Raw genomic sequence first — 25,790 nt, 5'->3', positions numbered from 1 at the left:
TCTACCATCACAAGCCTGTTAGACCCTCTCTCTACCATCACACACCTGGAAGACCCTCTCTATCATTGCACACCTGACAGACCGTCTCTACCATCATAAGCCTGTTAGACCTCTCTCTACCATCACACAACTGACAGACCCTCTCTACCATCACACACCTGTCAGACCCTCTCTCTACCATCACACACCTGTCAGACCTCTACCATCATACACCTGACAGACCCGCTCTCTACCATCACACACCTGACAGACCCTCTCTACCATCACACACCTGTTAGACCCTCTCTCTACCATCACACACCTGTCAGACCCTCTCTCTACCATCACACACCTGTCAGACCCTCTCTACCATTACACACCTGACAGACCCTCTCTACCATCACACACCTGACAGACCCTCTCTACCATCACACACCTGTCAGACCCTCTCTCTACCATCACACACCCCTCTACCATCACACACCTGACAGACCCCCTCTACCATCACACACCTGTCAGACCCTCTCTCTACCATCACACACCTGTCAGACCCTCTCTCTACCATCACACACCTGTCAGACCCTCTCTCTACCATCACACACCTGACAGACCCTCTCTCTACCATCACACACCTTCACACACCTGACAGATCCTCTCTTCACCACACACCTGACAGACCCTCTCTACCATCACACACCTGTCAGACCCTCTCTCTACCATCACACACCTGTCAGACCCTCTCTCTACCATCACACACCTTCACACACCTGACAGATCCTCTCTCTACCACCACACACCTGACAGACCCTCTCTACCATCACACACCTGACAGACCCTCTCTCTACCATCACACACCTTCACACACCTGACAGATCCTCTCTCCACCACACACCTGACAGACCCTCTCTACCACCACACACCTGACAGACCCTCTCTCTACCATCACACACCTGTCAGACCCTCTCTCTACCATGACACACCTGACAGACTCCCTCTACCATCACACACCTGACAGACCCCCTCTACCATCACACACCTGTCAGACACTCTCTCTACTATCACACACCTGACAGACCCTCTCTCTACCATCACACACCTGTCAGACCCTCTCTCTACCATCACACACCTGTCAGACCCTCTCTCTACCATCACACACCTGACAAACCCCCTCTACCATCACACACCTGTCAGACCCTCTCTCTACCATCACACACCTGTCAGACCCTCTCTCTACCATCACACACCTGTCAGACCCTCTCTCTACCATCACACACCTGACAGACCCCCTCTACCATCACACACCTGTCAGACCCTCTCTCTACCATCACACACCTGACAGACCCTCTCTCTACCATCACACACCTGTCAGACCCTCTCTCTACCATCACACACCTGACAGACCCTCTCTCTACCATCACACACCTGTCAGACCCCCTCTCTACCACCACACACCTGACAGACCCCCTCTACCATCACACACCTGTCAGACCCTCTCTCTACCATCACACACCTGTCAGACCCTCTCTCTACCATCACACACCTGTCAGACCCTCTCTCTACCATCACACACCTGACAGACCCCCTCTACCATCACACACCTGTCAGACCCTCTCTCTACCATCACACACCTGACAGACCCTCTCTCTACCATCACACACCTGACAGACCCTCTCTCTACCATCACACACCTGACAGACCCTCTCTCTACCATCACACACCTGTCAGACCCTCTCTCTACCACCACACACCTGACAGACCCTCTCTCTACCATCACACACCTGACAGACCCTCTCTCTACCACCACACACCTGACCGACCCTCTCTACCACCACACACCTGTCAGACCCTGTCTCTACCATCACACACCTGTCAGACCCTCTCTCTACCATCACACACCTGTCAGACCTCTACCATCACACACCTGACAGACCCTCTCTCTACCATCACACACCTGACAGACCCTCTCTCTACCATCACACACCTGACAGACCCTCTCTCTACCATCACACACCTGACAGACCCTCTCTCTCTACCACCACACACCTGTCAGACCCTCTCTCTACCACCACACACCTGTCAGACCCTCTCTCTACCACCACACACCTGACAGACCCTCTCTCTACCATCACACACCTGACAGACCCTCTCTCTACCATCACACACCTGACAGACCCTCTCTCTACCATCACACACCTGTCAGACCCTCTCTCTACCATCACACACCTGACAGACCCTCTCTCTACCATCACACACCTATCAGACCCTCACACACCTGTCAGACCCTCTCTACCATCACACACCTGTCAGACCCTCTCTCTACCATCACACACCTGAGAGACACCCTCTCTTCCATCACACACCTGTTAGACCTTCTCTGTATCATATCAAACCTGTTAGACCTTCTCTATACCATCCCAAACATGTTCTGTTAGACCCCCTCTCTATCCTACCATCACACAAAAGTTAGATCTTTTACCTAAGCATTTAAGTGCACTACTCAGAACACTGGAATTTGTATACATGTGAAAGTGAGAGTGTGAGTGCGAGTGCGTGTGCGTGTGAGTGTGTGCATAGTATAACAATTTTTATCTGTATGTATATTTACCCCAGTTTTTTCAAAAGTACTTGGAGCCCTTTTTAGAAAATAGGGTCTATATAATTTCACATCACCATTATTATTATTATCTATTATTATCATTCCATTGTTATTATCATTATGATCATTCTTATTATCATTATGATTATTATTATCATCATCATTATTACTGAAACTTACCTGATAACAACATGGGGTCTGTGTTCTCTCCCTTCTTCACATGATCCGATTCTCCCGTCAATGAGCTCTCGTCTATTTTTAAATCATTACTCTGGATGATGACCCCGTCTGCTGGTAATAGATCGCCTGGAAATAGAAATGCAGTATACTGGTGAACAAATTAATAAGCTGGGTCGCCTGCAAACAGAAATGCAGTTCAGGTGAACAAACTAATAAGCAAGTCTCAGAATACCCACCCGTCCAACTGTCTGGGGCAACTAAACCACAGGGTAGACGAGTGGAAATGCTCTCTCCACTTGTCGATTGGGTAACCACGTTCTGATTGTGTCTGTGAAAGGGTGACCAGAGCAGTCAGCTTCAGTGCTGACCAAATCATAGTCTTTTAGGACTTTCCCTGACATTGAACCATGAACAAGATATCAGTCATTTTAAATCCACAAAGAAGTGCATCCTGCAAAAAACTTACCTCCCCCAACCCCCAACAAAAACTACCAATCCCAATGTCTGCAAACTACACGTACTTAGAAAGGTGTTAGATCTAAAAAGAAAACTCTGATCAATGCATCTGTTTATCAGTACCTGTCATCAGTCAGGATTTTTCTTTGGTTTAGTATTTTCTTCTTCTTTTTTTTTTTTTTTTAAAGAAATAAGCGAACAATAAAAACAACAATAAAAACGACTGTGAACTTGTGATCATGGAGACAAGATCAAGGTCAGAATGATCATTTTCCAGAGATGCTCTTCATGATGTATCCTCTGGTCTGAGCCATATGTGATGTTTAAAGGAACATGGATGGATGAATAAATAAGCAGAATTTTATTACTTAAGGGGGGACTGAGAAAGAGTGAGAGAGAGAGACTTGAGACAGGGAATATCCGTACACACATGAACACACATATGGCTCTTCATATCATAACCTTTTCCTCCTAGTTTTAAGAAAAGTTCTGGAAAAAAAACCCATTATAAACATTCTCCAAAATGAAGGCAAAAGTATACAGGAAAAAAAAAAAGATGGAAAAAAAACAAACCCAGGCATGTTTTCAAACTGCTTACTGATGATGGGTCATTTTATCCAGCATGTTAGGACACACTAGCCACTAAGTTAAAAAGAGCAAATTCATTAGCAAACTATATATTCAAGACGGAGGCATTGCAGCTGAATTGGACAGTCGCTGGACTTTTGATCCAGTGTTCACCAGGTGATCAGGCCCTGTTTCGGCTTGGTATTCAGTGTTTGGGAAAGGCACTTCACTCTCATTTTCCTCACTCTACCCAGGTGTGGATGGGTACCAAACTTCGGTTGGGCAAGGTTAAAGTGACAGAGAGGATTAGGCCCTACCTTCCATTGCCAAATCCTTGACAGTGATATGAATTCACTGCCATGATGGCCATCATAGGCTGTGGAACCTACAGCCTTAACTTTTATATTATAAGATGCACAGATATCAACCTCTCAGGAAATAAGCACGAATGTTTGCAGTGAGTGTGTGTTCAAACAATTTATCATTTGGTCATTAATCATTTTCAGTTCAATGAAGTTTTGTACTGATGTGTTGTGGGATCTATTTAACAAAATAACACTTAAGTTCCTTGGCATCATCATTAACGTTCAAACATGCAGGCTCCTCATCCCCATACACTTGGTCTGTCACTTCACGGGTCACTTACAAAAATAATTCTATGGTGTACATGTGGGTATACAAAAAAGGCATTACTTCAGTATGTTTGTTTTGCTTGAAAAAAACAATCATCTGCTACACTGCTGATGAAAGAGAATGGCGAATATCCTGAAACCATTCACCTTTGATCACTTTGTGTTTTTCTTATTTTTCTTTTTTTTTTCTTTCTTTTTTTTTTTAAATACCACAAACGGAATAAGCATTCTATTTGTTTTAAAGATCTTTCATACATGCACTGTGTCCTTGAACCGATAACATGGTCAAAATGGCAAATTATTTCTAAACACTCTGTGCATGCATGCATGAGTGGGGTGTGTGTGTGTGTGTGTGTGTGTGTGTGTGTGTGTGTGTGTGTGTGTGTGTGTGTGCATGTAAGTGTGTGTGTGTGTGTGTGTGTGTGTGTGTGTGTGTGTGTGTGTGTGTGTGTATGTGTGTTCCTCACTTAAAGTCATGAACATCTGAACTGTTATGTTTTAAACACAGCATGTCAAGCTTTTCATAAAACAAGCACCAACGTTAATTTCCATGACATTGTTTAGTTCATGTTTTTCGACTGACTGTAACACTGATAAAAAGCTCGTCTCATTTTGGACAACAAGGGGTAGTCTATCTGTAAAAACCTCTGATATTCATTAGACACTTTTATCCTCTTACAATTACTGGTACAGACAGTGGATTTCCAATGTGTTTGTAAACATTTATTTATGTGGCTTCAGTTTCCAAGAGGTATCCGTGACTGATCCACAGGTGATCAAACTATATATACCCTACATCACACCTGTGCATGTGTGTTCAAATGTAATATGACTGTGATTCTTGTGCACTGTTTACATGTGTTTTCTTCATGGAGATAATAAAGTATTCTCTGTGTGTGTGTGTGTGTGTGTGTGTGTGTGTGTGTGTGTGTGTGTGTGTGTGAGAGAAAAACAGGACAAAGTCCTGAAGAGGGACAAGGGGACAGACAGACAAAGAAGTAATATCAAAGACCACAATGAAAAGAAGAAGTACATTCATTATGCACTTTTAAACCTCTCCAAGTGCTTTACAATAATACATCAAAGTACACAAGAGCACACACACACACACACACACACACACACTGCTTTACAATAATACATCAGTCAAAGTACACAAGAGCACACACACACACACGTGCGCGCGCGCACACACACACACACACACTGTTTTACAATAATACGTCAAAGTACACAAGAGCACAAACACACACATAGAAGAAACATTTTTCACTGTGCTATGAACAATTTCAAATGAAGTATTAGAGAGAAACCGAAAGAGAGAGAAGGAGAAACAGAGGGAGAACAAGGAAGAAGAGGAAACAAGAAGAAGAAAGGTGAGTAAATTTTAAAGTTTAGCAGAAGTTGGGAAGACATGGACTCTTCCTATCAATGAACATTTAAACTGAAGTGTTTTATACCAGTGGCATGCTTGCACTCATCTAAGGCAAAATGCAATATGATGTTATGATGACAACAAAAAACAAAATATGAAAGAGAGAAATAGACAACTTAAGGGTTTGGGATTTTCTTTCAGTGCAAGGACAAAGAAGAAAGTGGGATGGAACAGGAGATGAAATTTCCCTCTCCCTCATATACATGCACATACACACACACTTTCATATGTATATGATAGTCAAGTCGTGTCCCACTATGACCATCAGAACAGCAGAGGAGGCAACTGCTGTTCCGACATTTGGGCTAGAATTTGATTATAGTGGAGAGTGCCTTGCCCAAGTACATCCCCACTCTCTCGGCCATGAGGGTTTTAGGACAGTCAGCGTTGGGTTGGTTCCCAAAAGCCAACTAGCCCACAAGGCTGCAGCACTAAGAGCCAGTGCAATTTTGCCTCCTAGTTTGAGAGTCATAGTCCTTCACAAAAGACTAAGCTGTAAATGGTTTCCCACTGACTGGAGAAACCACTGATAATACAGCTCTCACTTTGCTGTTGGCTTTCATGTACACTTATATAAAAAGAGAATGGGAAAGAAATGAAATAACCGTGTGCAGTTAAAAAATCATCAATACTGCTAAAAGTAAAATGACACTCATTTTCAAAAATATTTTTTTTTTTACTCATCGGTCTATACAAACAATATGTATAAGATTAAGAGTTTAACAAAAAAATATTCATATATATCTTTTTTATAGTTAAAACCAGCATCTCTGCTGTGGTTTTTTGTTTGTTTGTTTGTTGTTTTTTTGGTCTCTCTCAGTTATCTTCCATATTCCCATTGGTCTTCAGGTAAATAAATAACAATACATCCAATACATATCTCCACATTCACACATATAGTTATACACTCATATACATCGAATACATATCTCCACATTCACACATACAGTTATACACTCAGTCACAAGCATACACACACTTACATTTTGAGGAATATATGTTTTGGACAAAAAAAACAAGTGCCACAGGGACTGTAAGAATCATTTTGTTTTAGTATAGGGGTATCTATCATGTAAGGGAGTGGATGTATATAATGCAGTGTCTGTTTATTCTATTTCTCAGTCAATACACCCTCATTTCTGTAGCAGCTGATCTCAAATTTTGCAAGCTATTTGCAATGTTTACTGAAAGCAAATCTGGAGTGGATCAGAAATACTTAATTGAATAATTACATCCAACATCATTTATGAAAGTAAGTAATAATAATTTTAGTCAGCAGGCATATCTCTCAGTTCAGTTTACAAACTGTTCTAGTTCTACATGGTGGAGGAACTGCTCAATGGCTGTAGGATAAATCTTTGATTTCATGTCAAGTTCATTCAAAGTTATGGACACTGCTGAATCCAACCTGGACATAGGCATTTTTTTTTCCCTATGTTTTCTCTACTCTACATGTTTGTGAGAAAACTAAAAAGCAAGGAAAGGCTACAATAGGGTCAAATCTTGTTAATGAATGGCATCAGAAAATGTCCATCGTCAGAATGGAGCCACAGTCTCCATCTACTTTGCCATAGCCTCCACCTACTTCAGTACTTAATTTTCTGTCCAGGTTGCTATTTACTTCTATGAAAGGCCTTTCATAATGTACGGCCATTTTTACCCTGCTGTCGGACAACTATGCTCTATTTCTGGAGGCAGTATAAGCTGTGCATATTTGTTGTTTCCACAACTGTTTGGCTATGACGCACACTGATCGATGTGGATTTATCTTTTTCACATACATACATCATCAAGGAAGGCAGTCGGTTAGTATTGACTATATTTAGTGTCAGTAAAGTGCTGCAGAACCCTCGACTAATGTGATTTCCTCCACCATTCTCAAACAGCAAAAAACTGGGTAACAGTTAGAGCTTCAATACAATCACAACAAATACATGGCTTTCTCAAAGGAGGGGAAATTTCCCCAACATCTGATCGCTCTTTCAGCAACTGTCCTAGCAGTTACTATTTTTGTGTTCCATGACTTAACTCTCTTTCACTGGGGCTAGATTTAAAAAAAGTCTTGCCTGTTAATTTCTCCTGTTTGTGAAACGCCACCTCCCCACCCCCCAAGTAAAAACCAGCTCACCATCCCCCCACCCACCCACCCCCGAACCCCTCCCAATAACTCATCTGCGCTCCTGCCCCCCTTGCCCCTTTCTACCATGTAACCTCTTCTTTCAGACTGTTCATGCAGATTTTTGGAAAACACTTCTGAACAATATGACAGATAGACCTCAAAGATTTTTGAGGGACAGAATTTTATTTAATGGATATTTGAAGAGTGCATGGTTAGAAACCCTGTTTGAAACATTTCACTTTCAAAATGTTGGACGCTCTCTCTCTTTCAACCATCCAGAAACACTGACATTCACCTGTTATCAAATGTAACTTTTTGTAATCCCACTAAAAATAACAATAAAGGAGTGGGAAAGAGGAAATAAAACTGACAAAGGAGAGGATCTAGCAATCAGACAAAAATGAAATCCATGTTAAAAAAGAAAAAAAAAAAAAAAAGGTCTCTTTTATCTTTCTCTGTATAATTATTCATGCATGTGTGTATGTGGGTGTGTGAGTGTGTAAAAGAAACAGAGGTAGGGATGGGAGAGAAAGCAAAGGCAGAAAGGGAGGGGGACAAAGTGGGAGACAAACAGAGAGAGGGGGGTGGGGAAAGGGGGAGAGGGAGAGAGAAAGAGAGAGAGAGAGGTGGGAGAAAGAGAGCAGACAGAGAGAGAGAGAGAGAGAGAGAGAGAGAGAGAGAGAGAGAGAGAGAGAGAGAGAGAGAGAGAGAGATTAAAACAAAGACATTTCCGAAAAGACTCAAGCTGAAAATGGCTACATTTTTCTGCGCTGGTGTGTACCAGGTATGACACCTTCAAGAACACTACTGTCCCCAAAGGATCCAGTCCATCAGTGATGCTGGGAAGAGCCACTCTTAACAGGGAAAATCATGCCAACTATAAAAATACAAGCTTTGGACACCCAACATGTATGTTAATTCACCATCCTACCCACCCAGAATTCAACACAGGAATGTTAGGTTTAAAGGCAAGACAAAAATGATAAAAGATAGGGAGTGAGGGTGTGAAGGCAACCTTGAGAGCACACAACATCCCACCTCTCTAAGCCTTTCGGCTAGTTGCTAACTGGTTATCAGCTCTTTCATTCCACCACATCCTAGTCAGTGCATGCCAATAGACACATAGGTTAAGAAAAATATGTGGCCGCTTCTCAAGTTTACATATAACACTGATCAGTCTTGATTATCTGCAGTCAGGTGAGTGAGTGGAGCCCTATCATTGTAACAAGAGGAACAGTGCTTGATTATCTCTCCTATGATCAGCTTCATGACTGTTATAAGTCTCCAACAATGTGTTTTTAAGTCTCCTACAATCAGCCTGACATGTGTGTTAAAACGCATTCTACTGGTACAAGTTAACTCATACCAATTTTATTTTCCCTGTGAATCAGATACCAGAAAGGAAAGAAGCTTTTTTTTGCCAGGTCAAACAAAAAATCATCCATCGATCTTCACCTAAGTGTCACCATCATCAACACAGAACAGAAGAAGACAAACTTCTGAGAAAGTAACTGAGTTTTTTATGAGTTATGACAGCAACGACAGGACAAAGAAAATAGTGGCATTTTGACTTATGAAAGTGAAATTTAAGTTTAAACCTTTCACAAATTGAAAGTCTCCAACAATCAGTTTCATATGTCCATTTTCAAGTCTAAAATCAGCTTGACACATCTGGTGGTTGTTTTTTTTTTTAAAGCATCCAACAATCATGAATGTCCATTATAAAAGTCTCCTGCAAACAGCTTCATACCTTTGTTTTAAAGTCTCCTACAACCAGCTTGATGTACCTATTATACTGCTAGATACACCTGTTTTAAAGTCTCCTACAGCCAGCTTGATGTGCCTATTTTACTGCTAGATACACCTGTTTTAAAGTCTCCTACAACCAGCTTGATGTACCTATTATACTGCTAGATACACCTGTTTTTAAGTCTCCTACAGCCAGCTTGGTGTGCCTATTTTACAGCTAGATACAACTGTTAAGTCTCCTACAGCCAGCTTGATGTGCCTATTTTACAGCTAGATACACCTGTTTTAAAGTCTCCTACAGCCAGCTTGATGTGCCTATTTTACTGCTAGATACACCTGTTTTAAAGTCTCCTACAACCAGCATGATGTGCCTATTTTACTGCTAGATACACCTGTTTTAAAGTCTCCTACAGCCAGCTTAATGTGCCTATTTTACTGCTAGATACACCTGTTTTAAAGTCTCCTACAGCCAGCTTGATGTGCCTATTTTACTGCTAGATACACTCGTTTTAAAGTCTCCTACAACCAGCTTGATGTGCCTATTTTACAGCTAGATACACCTGTTTTAAAGTCTCCTACCACCAGCTTGATGTGCCTATTTTACTGCTAGATACACCTGTTTTAAAGTCTCCTACAACCAGCTTGATGTGCCTATTTTACAAGTCTCTTACAACCAGCTTGATAACTCTGTTATAAAATCTTGTACTATTAGCTTGATACCTGTTTTGAAGTCTCCTATGATCAGCTTGATACTTCTGTTATAAAATCTCCAACTATCAGCTTGATACCTGTTTTAAAGTCTCTCCCACAAACAGATTGATACAGATCTATTTTTAAGTCTCCTATAATGCACTTGATTCTTCTATATAAAAGTCTCCTACAATCAGCTTTATATATCAAATTCTAAAGTCTTCTACAGTCAACAAATATCCACCAAGAAAGAAAGAATTAAAGTGGAAATAATGAAAGCGCACAAAAATAACGCATTAATAAAGACAACAAAACCCCCACATGTTTGATGAAAAATAATTCTCACTCAACACCAACACACAAACCGAGCAACCCGACTCACCATATTTAATCTGGCAGATTTCCCCCACTAGTAGGTCTCCCACGGGAATCTGATGCAGCTCCCCATTACGGATCACAGAAAACCTATGTTCATGCTCAATTTTGCTCTGGAGTCCCCGGAATTGCTTCTCCTTGCTCCAGTCATTGAAGGCAGTCACTAGCACCACCACGGCCACGGCCACCAGGATGGCCAGGCCGTCAATCCACCCCACCTTCTCCTCCAGGCTGCTGTCCGCCTTGGCCCTGTAGCTCTCGTCCTCGTCCTCTTCCTCTGCAGTCACAAATGTATGGGATAAGCTGTTGTTATCGTTGTTATCATCATCATCATTATCAGTAGCAGTGGTACTCAGAGAACTGTTATCATTATCATCATCATACAATAATTATTACTATCATTATTATCATCATTATTACTACTACTACTACAACAATTATTATTATGATTATCATTATCATCATCACATATTATGTAGGCATACATGTATGTTCATGCTGTGATATAGACAGTTTGTCCGCTTAACTGTGCCAACCTGCATGTTTTGAAGGATGATATTTCATCAGAAATGTTGTTTTGTAAAGTACTAACAGCAAAATCATTTGATTAGGCACAATATAAATAAACCGTATTATATCAAATATAGTTTTGTTTCTCAAGAAGGCATCACTATGTTCGGACAAATCTATATACACTACACCACGTTCCTTTTGCGTTCCTTTTACAGAAAACACCCCCAAGAAGTGTTAACAGTTGTTTGTTTTTTAAGGCCCCAAAGAAGTTATGGCAGCTCTCCTCGCCAACACTGCTGATATCATCACACATTCCTGTTCCCTCTCGAATAAGGGCAGGCCAAGGGGAAATAATGGCACTCTTGACATCTTTCTTACCTTCTTCCACACCCTACTTAGTGTTAAAAAGATGGTGGGTTGTTTTTTTTCCAAGAAAAGACCCCAAAGAAGTGATGGAAGCTCACACTGCCAACACTGCTGTCATCATTCACCTTCCTGCTCCCTCTTGCAGAAGGACAGGCCAACGGAGATGATGGCAGACTTGGTATCTTTCTTACCTTTCAACCCCACCCCACTCAGGGTAAAAAGTTTGCTTTTTTAAAGAAAAGACCCTAAAGAAGTATGGCAGTTCACTGCCAACATCTCACCTTCCTTCTCCCTCTTATAGAAGAAACAGGCTGAGGTAAATGATGGCACACTTGATACCTTCTTCATCCAAACAAATGCTTTGTTAACTAAAAAAAAAAAAATTTTTCCAAAGACCCGAAAGAAGTCATGGACGGCAGCTACACTCATTGCCCACAACGGGCAAGCTGAATAGCTATCTCACCTTCCTGCTCCCCCTTGTAGAAGGAGAGACCGAGAGAGATGATGGCGGCGACGATGAGGATGAGCAGTGTGACGTCCTGCAGGGCCTCCCACACCAGGCGAAGGAAGGACTTCGGGGGTTTGGGGGGGATCACGTTGGTGCCGTACACCTCCACTCGCTCCGTGCGGTCCAGGTCACCAGACAGACCTGGGTCAAACAAACACGCAGCAGTGCCAGTTTTCATTAGAAACCGTGTGTGTGTGTGTGTGTGTGTGTGTGTGTGTGTCTGTGAGTCTGGTGTGTGTGTGTGTGTGTGTGTTGTGTAAAATTTGTTCCCCCTTCAGTAACATATACATCTATCCTCTGAGTCATTTTTCTCTTCTCTCCCCTACACTAGCCTTTTCTTTCTCCATCCTTCAACATCTGAACCATGTAGGAAGCAGTTTACCTTCAGCTGGTGAAGAATACAAGCTTTTTGCCTGTATCACCCCTTGAATAAAATACACATCCAATGGGTCATTTTTCTCTTCCCTTCTCCACCCCACACCTCCAAAAGTGAGGTACAAAGCAGTTTACCTTCAGTGGGTGAAGACTTGAGCTTCTTGCAGATCTCCACCACTCCTCCATATTTGTTGTTGATAATGTCCAGGGCCTCACCGCCCCGGTGTTCCATCAACTCCCTCAGCTCCTGAAGGGTCAGGCCGAACGGGTTTGAACCCGCCATGGCTCCGATCAGGCTGCCTCCTCACTACCTCTCACCCACCTGAAACACACACATACCACATGGGGGACATTTAGATCAACAGCTTCTACTTGTTCTGTGGGTCAACATCAAACCCATCACCTCTCAGCTTCCCTGCCCCATCTCACAATCACCTCACCGTGTGTATATGTGTGTGTGTGTGTGTGTGTGTGTGTGTGTGTGTGTGTGTGTGTGTGTGTACACATGATTGAAACCTAATTGAATGACACAAGAAACGAATGATGAGCACCTAAAGGCGGCTGTCAGCAGGCTCTACCCAAGTAGACAGCCTGTTGTACAAACGACTCTGTGTTTGTAAAGCTCTTAGCGTTTGGTCTCTGACCAAAGATGCGTGCTATATCATAGTATCAATAATAAAAACTGAGTGTAAATAGTTGTTGTCAGAGCTAAATGGTCAGCTTCACAACACTCACACAAATTAACTGGGAAATGGGGTGTGGCGGGGACAGGGTAGGGGCGTCAGCAATGCCATCACCATAGAGTCTCACGAAGGTGTCTACCATCACTTTCTAAAATTAAATAAGCTATCTGACTGAAACAAGAGAAAACTCCATGCACAATGAATTGATCCTCCACAGGCACAGGAGACACAGTGACAGGAGGTAAAATCAATACACCAAGCCTGGATAGGGAACATCTACTGAAGCCATTACCAATGTCAACAGAACAGAAAACATGCTGAGAGGTGGGTGGTTTCATATTTTAACCTGGAATGCACCGCAGGTGAGATGGTGTGTATAATTGACAGTCCATGTTTGTAAACAATGTTGACAGCCCATATTTGTAAACAATGTTCAACCTGCAATGTCCTTTCTGCAGTTTACAATGTTTTCAGTTTCTGAGCTCAGTCTGAACGCAACCAACAAACGATATTACAAACATGTTGTCTGAATATGGCCAATGTCTGGAATTGGGAAAGAAGTTTAAAAAATCTAATAAAATGAAGGAGTCTGTGCCTTGCTGTACAAATGACTATCACTGAGTGGAAAAGCAAAAATAAAGTGATGTGAGACAATCACTACTTAATTTCTACCTACATACTGCCAATATTAAAAGTAATTACTCCTATAATCAAAAGGAAATTTCTAAAGCACATAATATAATCCAGGGTTCTCACAGATATGATCAAACATCATTCCATTCTTTTCCGGGACCAGACTAATACATTTTCCAAACCAAACACAAAGCCAAAACAAATATATATCAAAGAAAAATTTGCTTCACAACCGAGAAAAAAGACTGGAAGGTATCATGTGAACCCTGTAATATCTACACACTACATGGGTCCCTACAATGAACAAAACCCTCAGTTGCTTCTCTGCCCTGATTGGCTTGCAGATCTCCTCTCCGTTGATCCCCCATCATCACAGCTGATGGAGCCTTCCAAGTCAACAATTCTGACCTTGCTGACCTTTGTTGATGCAGACACACACACAGACTGAACTCAACCACCTGATACTTGGAGTTTTATTGTTGTTGTTTGTTTTTGTTTTTTTTAACACACAAGTCATATCCATTCTGACCTATCTTTTCCTTAACCTGTGGGAGAAAACTGATATGTATATGTATATATATATCTGGCCTTCTGGGGACCACACCTAGGATAGTGTTTCGCCATCTGAGGGCAAACTCGGTACATGAACCCTTCCGTTATTATTCAACACAGTTTATCAAGCAGAAATAGAATCAACAAGTCAGCAGCGAAGCATGTTTCCATGTCTCACTGCTTTCTCTTTGCTAATCTGAGTATTCTGTTTTCAAATCCTTGTTCAAACGCACAGATTTTTATTGAACACACATCAAAGTCATCAACAGTATCATGTCATACCCACCCACCCAAGCAAAAAACAAAAACAAAAAAAAACAAAACTGGCATTTTGATGAGTTTGATAAGAGTTTTTTTTCTTATGGTCATTCTCTTGTCAATAAAAAAGCAATAGATTAGCTCAAAGCAATAAACAAGAAGAAAAACCCAGACTTCTCTTTGGCCTAAACAGCCAGAGCTTCTGGAACCCAGCGCAAGTGGAACAAAGAGTGGGAGAAGAAAGCAAGAAATCAATGAGTTATTTTGAATGCCAGTGTAACGCTTCTGGCATTGTGTCGACTCATCATCATTTCTGCTGCTTCTTGCTTTGCACCTTTTCACATCTGAATTTTATCTTTTAAATATTCTTAAAAAAAAGAAAGAAAGGAAACAGCATTAATAAGAAGAGGAGGAAGATGGAAATATCTATGTTCAAGTACGAACATGACTGCACATAAAATTTATCAAGGATTTATGATTTTCAACTACAGACTGTCTTCAAAAAGGCATGGGCTAAAATTAAAAAAGGACCTATCAATGTCCATAACTTACCCAATTTTGGTTTCTCTTGTTATTGTGGTTGCTTGGAAACTACCTTTTTGTAAAGGTTTACAAAGGACACACACACTTGCACGCACGCACATATGAAACACTGACGAATCAAATCAATGTGATTTCAAAAAGGCAGAGACTGGCTTTGTTCAAACACACCAAGTTGATAAATAAAAGGTGTCCTCATTTCTCAGGCTCAACAACCACCATCGATTTAAAGAAAAAAAAAAAAAAAAAAAAAAAAAAAAAAAGCTGCTGGGGGGGAAGAAACTGCACAATCAATACTCTGTTATTTAATTACTTGTTGGGCTGTCACTTGTTCCACCCACACAAGCCTATGAAAACAGGTCACAATGGAACCATCCGAACCACGCAACACAAATGAACAATGCAACCATCAAAAAAGCCAAACATTTTCAACAAAATCATGTAAACATCAAACCACCAACTAGTTCTGAGAAAAATAAAGCATGTAAGGGCTGAAACAGAGTGTATGCTGTTGCTCCGATCAATCTGTAATGTTATAATATGTTAAAAAATTTTTTTTTTAAATGTATCACCTTTTTGTTTGTGTAGGTTTCTATTGGTTTGCACTGAAAGAAGTTATTGTTCATCATCCTTCATTCTGACACACTAGTGTGTCATGTGGAATTTAACTGTGTGCAATTATGTGCGTGCTTGCATGTTTTTTCAGTATGTATGATTGGATCATGCATGCATATGTATACACATGTGTCTGTGTTGTGTGTGTGCTTGCATATGTGGGTACTGTAACAGGGTGTATGTATGCACATGTGTGTGCATGTTCATGTCTGTAAGAGCGTGTGCAAGTAAAACCTAACATAGTGGGCAATGGATTAGTAAGAAATTCGATCAATGGGGCAATTCTGTTTAATGTCACATCATTTGGTACAGTTTTAGCTGCCAGCCAGATTGTGATGAATTCAAAACATAATAAAAGTGTCATTCCATTTGATGTGGCTTTTATCATTGCCCCACTCGGGGAATGGAACAATTCAAGAGAGAGAGAGAGAGACTCAGAAAGTGTGTGTGTGTGTGTGAAGGAAAGAAAAAGAGAAAGAGAAACGAGCGTGTGTGCGTGTGCATGTGTGCGTGTGTGTGTGTGTGTGTGTGTGTGTGCGTGTGTGCATGTATACAAGTGTGTCTGTGTGCACGCATTTTAGTTGCAGGCATATGTTTACTGCATACACATGTCCATGTATGCATGTGTGTGCTTGTGCATTCATGTCTGAGGGCATCCTATGCTCCAAGGGCTTCCCCCTGGGAACACCAAAAAGCACAGCCAGGATTTCATTCTGGAATGCCAGCCAGGACTTCACCCCACTTCTGACAGCCAGTTTCTCTAGGAATGCCAGATGTTTTGCACACTTGAACAGATAACCAGGACTCACCCCCTAGAACTGTGCAACCTTCACTGGACCAAAACCCCAAGCTGTTAACATCTTGGCCTGAAGGGCTTTTTGCCCCCCCCCCTCCCCCCCAATTCAGTCCTACACTCAAGTTACTAAATCATACCCTCACCAAACCATCTGAGAGGTCAAACCGTAGCTGAGAATTCTGGGTCTGCTCCTACAATTAGGGTGACATGAAAGTATGTGATGAAAAACAACAACAACAAAATTTGTTCATTAATTACTTAAAGCTACTGATCATGAACCAAAATCATGACACCTACCAAGTTTCACCCAATCTAAATCTGATTCAGAAGAAAATGAAGAATGGGGCACTCTCTCTCTCTTTCACACACACACACACACACACACACACACACACACTCACTCACAACACACACACACACATACACAAACAAGAAAGATCTTATTGGACACTTAATAGGGAAGACTGACAGGCCTCTCCATGATGGTCAAAGTCCAATGTCTGCTATACACACTGCAGAGCAGGAAATAACCAAATTCACCAGCAGTCATGACCAGCATGGTTATTATTATTACAGCCTACATCTGCAGCACAAGTGGTATTCAATAACACACTCCACAGCATCATACAAGAGAGAGGGAAGGATGTAGTAGACAGATATATAGACATATAGATAGACAGATAGAGGGGGGAGAGGGAGAGAAAGGGGGAGGGGTAGCAAGACAGACAGAAAGGGAGATGCCACACACACACACAGATATACACATCCTTACCCCTCACCCCATAGAGCAACCATTCTTCCCTACCTAAGTCCGCATACTGACCCAAGGAGGCGCATACTGACCCAAGGAGGCACACCGGTACACTATTCACAAAGTGGGACAACTGGGCAAACTGGCCAGCACACAAACCTACTCACCCTCAACCACTCAACACATTGATTCTTTGGACTTTGGCCTGACCAGTGCGTTGAGTTGATGCAAATGTCATGCATCTGCTGCCTCCTATCCACCACAAAGCTGATGGGATGTAGTGTATTTGGATCAGCCTGCACGTTTTGACACCCCCTTGAAACTGAAAACTGAAACCCTGGACCTCACCCAATCATCCAAGTAGAGCAAGGACGGCCGGCCATCATCACACAAGACGTCATTAACTGGCAGGCAATGGAAGAAGGAAGGTGGGGGAGGTGTGAGTGTGAGTAAAGGAGACGGTGGGGTGGGGGTGGGGGGAGAGAAAGACAGAGGATATAGATGAGGAAAAGTGATACAAAGGTGGGTGGTAACGGTGGTGGTAGGTCCGTCCCTATACCCATACGTCCAGACAGAAACAGGGTAAATTATGATGGAAGGGGTAGTAAAGGTGAGGATGGCGGGAGGGGAGTGGGAGGTCGGCTTTATGGCGCCCTGAATCGATTTATCGATGGGCCACTTCACTCACTCACGCCACTTGCCAACACCCCCCCCACCCCTTCCTTTACAACTCCCACTCTCTCCACCCCCACCCCCTCTCCCGCTCCAGTCGCCATCACCCGATGTGATGCTGGCTTTTACTTCCTGTACTGTCCAACACAGCCAGACCTCTCCTTTCCAGCTTTTTTTTTTTTTTTTTTTTTTTAGGTTAAGGGCGGGGTGGGGGGCTGTGGCTGAACGTTTTCCCCACACCCCAACAACCTCCCTATCTGCCCTCTGCTGGATTCCAATACAGATCGCACGAATCGATGGAGCGGTTTCTTCTTCTTTTTCTTTTCTTTTCGTTTTTTTTTTCCTTCCAAAGGCAGGCTGCATGGTGGCAGGCGATGGTTGATGTGGCAAGCCAACGTGGTGTGGTGTGGTAAACCTTTCGTTATGACAGACTGACTGCACTGAACGGGCAGTGGATAAGATACTACTGGAAGCTGGGGAGGTGGGGTGGGAGGTATGTTTTGTTGTTGTTGTTGTTGTTTATAAATTGTGGTGCTAGTGTGTGCGTTTGTGAGCGTGCATGCGCGCGCGTGCGAGAGAGAGCGAGACAGAGAGACAGACGGACAGACAGAAAGCCAGGCGGGTTAGGGCAAGTGTGTTGAGTACCAGACATCTCGATCGAGGTGCAGGAGAGGCCGAAAGATCCCCCCCCCCCCCCCCCCAGAGACACCCTCAAAAACTGGGCTTTTGACCTCACCTGCACACCCACATATTACCCCCCGTTCATCCCTGGGGAACTTACAGCCTCGGCGGGCTTCCATGCCAAACTGATGCTGAAAATAACAGAAAATACACGGTTTTCCTCCAAATCAAGTGTGGACACATCCAGAAACACCGTAGAAGTTAGTTCCCTTCCCTTATGTTTCATGTATACGAAGGAACCTAAAACCGTTATAATGAGACGGATTTTGACGCTCAGTCGCAGGGCTCAATGAGATACTGCAGGCATATTATCTAGTGTAGTGAACACACCATAAAGGCGCAGCCACGAATTTCGTCACAGTCTGTAGTACACATGGACTCGAGCGTTATGTTCAACTGATGTGTGATTATGTGCGCCTGCGTGCATGTGTGTTATTGTGTAACTTCATATACATGCACACACAAAAAAAGTTATGATGGTGCGGTTATATTGTGGGAAAGATGGATATGACGCTAAAAGAAAAGTGCTGCAGTGAGAGAATTCTCATAAATGTCTACCAGAGGGTCGGCTCCAGGACTAAACACCCCACTCCATTCCCTAATGCGCACATGTCCTCTTTTATCATCATTACCTTTCTTCTCTTTCAATTCATTTTGGTGTTATTGCTGTAACAATTAAAAAAACTAATCGATAAGGAAAGGTGTGTAAGTATATTTGCTCAGGTTAGCAGTTTTGTACGTAGCCTGACCATAATCGACACAGCATAATAATATATTTTGTACATTGCACACCCCTATCTTTCGATTTGTTGATATTTCCCTCTCACATCCCTCCACACCTCAACCCCCACGACTCCCAACTCTTTCCGGCCGTCCCTGTCACAATATTCATGTTGGCCTGTCCTTAACTTCCACTTACAGCCCCTCTCTCTGTGTCTTCAAAACCACCATAAGTAGTAGAAAAGCGATGATTTCCATCGGTCACACTACAGCAGAGCATACGAATGCCAGACTGACCATCAACTGCACGTCGCACGATTACCAGTCGTATCCCCGAAACGATTACTCATTATGTTCTGTGGAATGTTAAGTTTATCTTTCGCCTTTGCGTTTGGTAATCGCATGATGCGTTGCACAAAAGGGCACACGCCTTAAGCCCAAGCTCGTTGCTGCTCAAGAGTTGTTTTCTTTCAATGCATTTCATACTGAATGCTGTCAATGCTGTATTTTATCTGGTTTCTTTGATCAAAACGTTTAAACCAATCAAAAATGATTACCAAACGCACTAACCCCCAAAACGATTTACAAACACACACCCAAAAACGACAACCAAACATAGCCCCAGAAACGATTACCAGCCGTAACCCCAACGACATCACACTCTGATGACAACAGCACAAGCTGTACGACAGCAAGAGCACGAGACTTAGCGGGACGGGCAGGCTTTCGACCCTAGCTACCGTCAGCTCCAACCAACTTGTGGTGGGATCCACAGCATCCATGTGAAAACAGTCCCACTTCCTGATGGACCAATGGTGCCACGCGATCTTCAACAGATATAACATATAATAACCATCACAGACACTATCTGCTTTCTCCATTCCAGGACCCCTCTGGTTCCTATTAGAAACGAAAGACAGCAGCAGCAGAGAAGAAAAGAGGGCAATGGCGAAGGTCAGTGGCGAGTACAGGACAGGACGCCTGTGCGCAAGGCGGAGAATTGCTGCCAAGTGGCAGCCTCATGTTTCTCTTGGCACGAGAACCTACCGTGAAGCTGTGAGCATCAGTCGCATATTAGCGCTTCTATACATGTACACTGCGACAGGACTAACAAAGAACTTTCCTGAGGTCCTGTCATTGCATGCATTGGATTTGTTTTGTGATGTTTTCAAATGAAACACTGCTTAAAACAAACCAATCCAGAAACAACAAACAAACGAAGAAGAAGTGGACCTACATCCTCCCGGATACGATGTCCCCTTGACATCAGCTGCTGCTGAGACCACCACCACCACAAACGACTGAAGTGCTCATCACGGAAACGCTGACGATATCGCCAACAGTAATAATCAATCGTATGCAGCACTCGCAACAGGAAGATCTAGACACACCACCTGTCAACGGCAGTGGGAGGATAGTGAAGAGAAGACAAGGTGACAGCGGTGGAGAGGAAAAACGATAGGGACGAAGATGCTTCTGCATCGATTCTCGAACCACTTCCAAGCGTATCGAACACTGAAGACGAATGAGAAAAAGGAGCCTATCCAACAAAAAAAACAAAAACAAAAAAAACAACAACAAAAAAACAACCCAAAAACAAAACAAAAACAGGCAGTAACCAAGACACAGCTTCCGGACACAACCATGAATAAAGCTGCAGATACAACGGGCAGAGTCTGCCCGAAGGAATCCAGCATACGCACGTGAAGCAACCCGTCACCAGCCCCTAACCAGATGTCAGCATTCCCAGTCTGTGTCACAGACTCTCACAGGTCAAACCAGAATCTCCCGTTCTTTTCAGAAAATTACGGACATTAACGAAAGACCCACCTCGCACAACAAATAAACAAGAAACGCGACTGGAAAAGCCCGAGCCTCAGTTTCAAATACGCAATGCAAAGTGGCACACAAGATACAAGAAACCAAGAACCGCCAACATACATGTATTGCACGATTACTCACATTACAATTTCGCTTCTTTACGTACAATATTGGTAGTTTTCACGTTAGTGGATATTCAGGCAGACCCACGACTGGATAGCATACATAAAGGCTAAACAAGAACACGAAACTCAATGGGAATAAGAAAACGAATATGGCAGTATTTCTACAGGGAAACAGAAACAACTTCATCAGTGTTCTGGAAAGAACTGAAAGGCATATCAGACAAAACTACACTACTTTCAATGAAAACAATATTGAATAATGGTACACTCTTTAAGAACGTGGTAGGTGGTGGTATAAGCAGCAGTGTTGAAGGTGAACAGGAAAACGAAACAACAGAAGGAAGTAGCCACCAATTAACACGGTAAAATTTTCGATCAGAGGTGGTTAGAACAAACAAACGCTTACAATCTGTAAAAGCATGTCGAACAGAACAGCAGAGATATCAAAAGCTGGAGAGCATGAAGTCATATGCTTTCCAAGGAAACATTTTGCACCCACTTTCTGGCTTTACGTTTGATACGTGAAGTTGATGCGCTGGTTTGTTTTATCCATGTTAAGATACTTCCGAAATTTATGTCCAAGCAAATGAATGCAGAAACAATTGTCTGAACTTGCATGTCACCGGCACTGAATATTCATGTACCAAAAGTAGTGTGCACATCTGATACAGATTATATGCGTCTGTTTTCATCGGGGTTCGTTGTACATATCCCCATCTCCGTCTCTTATATGGGTGTCGGGGTGTATAGAGCACGATTGTGGCCGAAAGTACGATCCGATCTAAACCATCCGAGTCTCATGCTGGCCTACCCCCTAGGTAAAGGAGACGTTCCCATCGCCTCAAAAACACTGCACCTCCCCTCCCCCATCTCTCTCTCTCTTTGATTTTATGGTGATGGTGGTGCTTGGGAATTTAATAAAAGTGAGACAGTGTCTCCAGTTAGTGATCTGTCTGATACCGACATACCGACACCCCCATGCCCTCTTCCCCATCCCCTCTCGTGGGTGACGGAGCGTCCTTCTCCAGCCATTCTCTCTTTCTCTCTCTGGACACTGTATTGATCCCCCTCAAGGGTGCTCGTCAAGACACGGTCCCCATCCCTACACACACTGACACAAACACATACACACACAACCACACACACAAGCAAGAACACACACACACACACACACACACACACGCGCGCGCGCGCACACACACACACCTCTCTAAGAGGGACCTGCCTGCTGTTCACTTTCCCATGGCCAAACCATTGATTGGGAAAGAAGCCTTCGATCCGGACACTTCACCGTCAGTCCTGCCGCACGTCGCCGCCTTACTTTTCTGTATACTGCATGCCGGCAGCCACCAGCCACTGCACGGGCAGCACGTCTCTCTTCTGGCCAGGACAAACCTACTCCTTACCGGCCTGTCCGTCATCATCAAACTAGAAAGAGTTGCTCGTGCATATATACGTGGGTGCGTGCGTGCGCGAACGCTGTGTGTGTGTGTGTGTGTGTGTGTGTGCACGCGTCCTCGCCTTGTTAGACGACAGAAGGAGCTGAGTCTATCACTCGTTTACTTGTCCTTCCGGCAGCTGCTCTCATTTTTACACTTCCAAAGTAAAACGTTCTGACTGGAAATGCATCACCAATTAAGTATACGACATACAAACACACAAGCAATCGCTCAAGTACTTTTCTTTTTTTCATTCTTATTTTATACGTGCTAAAAGATATGGGCGAAAGGGAAATCTGATAGGAAAAAAGCGCGGTTTATAAAATATTTGCAGGGCCTGACTATCTTGTTAAATAACTTATTAGAAGAATCTCTAATAATCTTTTTTTTTTTAATTTAAAAAAAGAAAAACGTTTGGTGTAACAAGTCTGCATACTTTGGCAGCAAGGGTTTTTAGCTAATTACACCGCATACGCATAACGCGATTATATTATCCGCTGTTTTTTTGGCTTGCCTGCCTGGCTGCCTGCTCTATATAAATCAACACAAACACCGCGGTCAAGCTATGATACCATTTTCCTCTTCAAGTTCAAGGACAATGTGCCAACAGCCTCTTTCGTTTTAATCATTTATTATTTTTTTAATTTTAACTTTTCTATCGGTCATCTGATTTGTCACTTTGAATCAAGGATGGAAAAACAAACAAGTCAATAAAACAAAACAAAAACAAACAAAAAAACCCACGAGAGAGAGAGAGAGAGAGAGAGAGAGAGAGAGGTGGGGGTCAGATGTGGCGATCGTTTTCAACAGACTTGTTTGGAATTCGACAAACCTGTTTGAGAAGAATATCACATCAAATGGAGAGTTACTTCTCTTTACTGTAAATACTTCACTCTCCAAGCCTAATTGTTCTTTCATTTCCCCCCCCCCCCAAAAAAAAATGATTCAGGTCCAATTTTGCTCCTTTCAACGTACTCATATAACAGGTTCCTCAAACCTTTGTTACTTTGATCAAACACACATTCATAGCCACGAAAGTAACCATCGGGACTGTTTCTCCTTTCTAGATCTACCCCTGTCCTTCCCTCTCCATCTGAACGTTTTCTTAAAAATTCCTCATAATTTGGGGCATTTTGTTTTCGGTATTTCGATGATGTTGAATGACGGGAGGTGGGAGGAGTGGGGGGGTGATGACGATGACGATGTTCCCATGGACTCCATTCAGGTTTGGGATGACTTGATAAGACTGTGCTCTGACAACATGTCACGGCGTCAACCAGGCTGAGAGATACAGACAGCCGCAGTGTTGGTCATTCCATGTCAATATTTTTTGAAAGCACAGGGAGGAAATAACATTTTAGAGCGTTAACGTTATAGTCAGATTTTCAGAATCGGAGCAATGGCGTACATGAACGAAAATTTGCAACGCTCTCTCTGCTTTCGAACCATAGAAAATCGGGTCACGAACACAACCCCAAAACAAGTGTTCACTCAACCGCCGCACTATATGTAACAGCAGCCACGACAAGCAGCATCCATAATACAAATAGCAAAAGGCACCACCGCCACACTCTTTCAGCCTGGCCTGGCCAACTCGTGGCAGCAGGCAGGAGGTCCAAAGCAGTAAATGTAAATGACAGGAGCCTGCAGGACCCTCCATCAGCCTAATGAGGCAACTGGCACACACCCCGTCGTCTCCACCCCTCCCCCCTTCCCCTGCAGCCAAAATGTCAACGCTCTTACCAGCGGCTTATCAATCATGCAAAGTATTCATCAACGCTAAGTTAACAGCCACGACAACGTAATATTGCAATGGCATGTGAGTAACGCAGAAGGAGGGGGTGGGTGAGGAGGGCTGGGGATAGGAAGGATGTGGAGGTGGGTTCTTAGGAAGCGGGGTCAGTACAAAACGTGGAAACCAAGCAAGCAATCACACAACGAATGCACGACAGACACTGAGACAGGTAAAGGATAGGCGACGAGGGAACACACACACACACACACACGACAGGCTTTCTGTCTCAGTATCTGATGTGCAAAGCTTGTGTTCGATGCGTCATAGTGTGTGTGTGTGTGTGTGTGTGTGTGTGTGCGTGTGTGCGTGTGTGTGTGCGCGCGCCGCGCGCGCATGTGTGTGTGTGCTTGTGTGTGGATAAAACAAGCGAGAGAGAAGACAGACGAAGACAGAGGGAGGGAGATGTTTATTTACTGATTCTATTGTTTCTCATCGTCTAGCCAGACACGGAAGTCTCATCTGAGGTGGGGAAATCACACACCCAAAAAACAATGCATACCTAGCATTTTCTCTCCCCCTCCCCTCTCCCTCACAAGGGTGAACGTATTTTACGTGAAAGCACATGAAATACCTTTGCTGTTATGTCTACCAACATGGCTTACAAATCCACTAGTATCGGTATTTACATCTTCAAATAAACACCGCCACGTCGAGAAATTTATGACGGAGAAGACCGTTACCTAGACGCACAGGCAGAGCACTTCAGAAAAGAAAAAAGTTTGGTTACTTCGCTTGTAACGCCTATTTGAAACGGTCACTGACGAAAAAAGCCCGCGAACAAATGTTTTCATGTGAGCAAGTGTTGCTGCTCAAGGACAGAAGAAGAAGTTGTAACACATTGTTTTTGTGACTGGGGCAACACAGACGCTGAAGTGAATGCTGTAACGATAGTGGTGGACGAAAGTGTGCGTGCATGCGTGTACATACAAGCAGACAGAGAGAGAAAGAGAGAGAGAGAGAGAGAGAGAGAGAGAGAGAGGGGGGGGAGAGAGACAAAGATTGAAAGAAGAGAGAAAGAGAGCGAGTGAGCGCACGGGAGGGGGGAGGCGCGGTGGCGAGGGGGAGGGGTGGGGGGGGGGGGGGCGCAGCAACTGACTCCCTAACCATGTTCTGGCTCCATCTGCCCAGAGCGGCTCAGCAGCAAGGTAAGCCAACCCACAACAAACCAC

The 25,790-nt window shown here is 43.3% G+C and overlaps 1 protein-coding gene across 12 annotated transcripts in view; it reads right to left on the bottom strand.

Annotated features, from left to right (window-relative positions):
- LOC143299785 (plasma membrane calcium-transporting ATPase 2-like) overlaps positions 1-25,790 on the bottom strand; it is a 169,681-nt gene that overhangs the window by 69,138 nt on the left and 74,753 nt on the right. For all 12 annotated transcript variants that reach the window (XM_076613201.1, XM_076613209.1, XM_076613200.1 and 9 more), the window contains 4 exons: positions 12,676-12,862; positions 12,121-12,306; positions 10,786-11,055; positions 2,756-2,881 (listed from right to left, as the gene is read on the bottom strand). In XM_076613201.1, coding sequence (XP_076469316.1) covers positions 2,756-2,881; positions 10,786-11,055; positions 12,121-12,306; positions 12,676-12,823 — 730 coding nt within the window. In that variant the 5' untranslated portion in view covers positions 12,824-12,862. The remainder of the gene's footprint in view (positions 1-2,755; positions 2,882-10,785; positions 11,056-12,120; positions 12,307-12,675; positions 12,863-25,790) is intronic.

Source organism: Babylonia areolata, chromosome 25 (assembly GCF_041734735.1).
Source record: "Babylonia areolata isolate BAREFJ2019XMU chromosome 25, ASM4173473v1, whole genome shotgun sequence".
Lineage (NCBI taxonomy): Eukaryota > Metazoa > Mollusca > Gastropoda > Neogastropoda > Buccinidae > Babylonia > Babylonia areolata.
The sequence above is the reverse complement of the archived record's forward strand: the minus strand, read 5'-3'. Positions and strand labels throughout refer to the sequence as shown.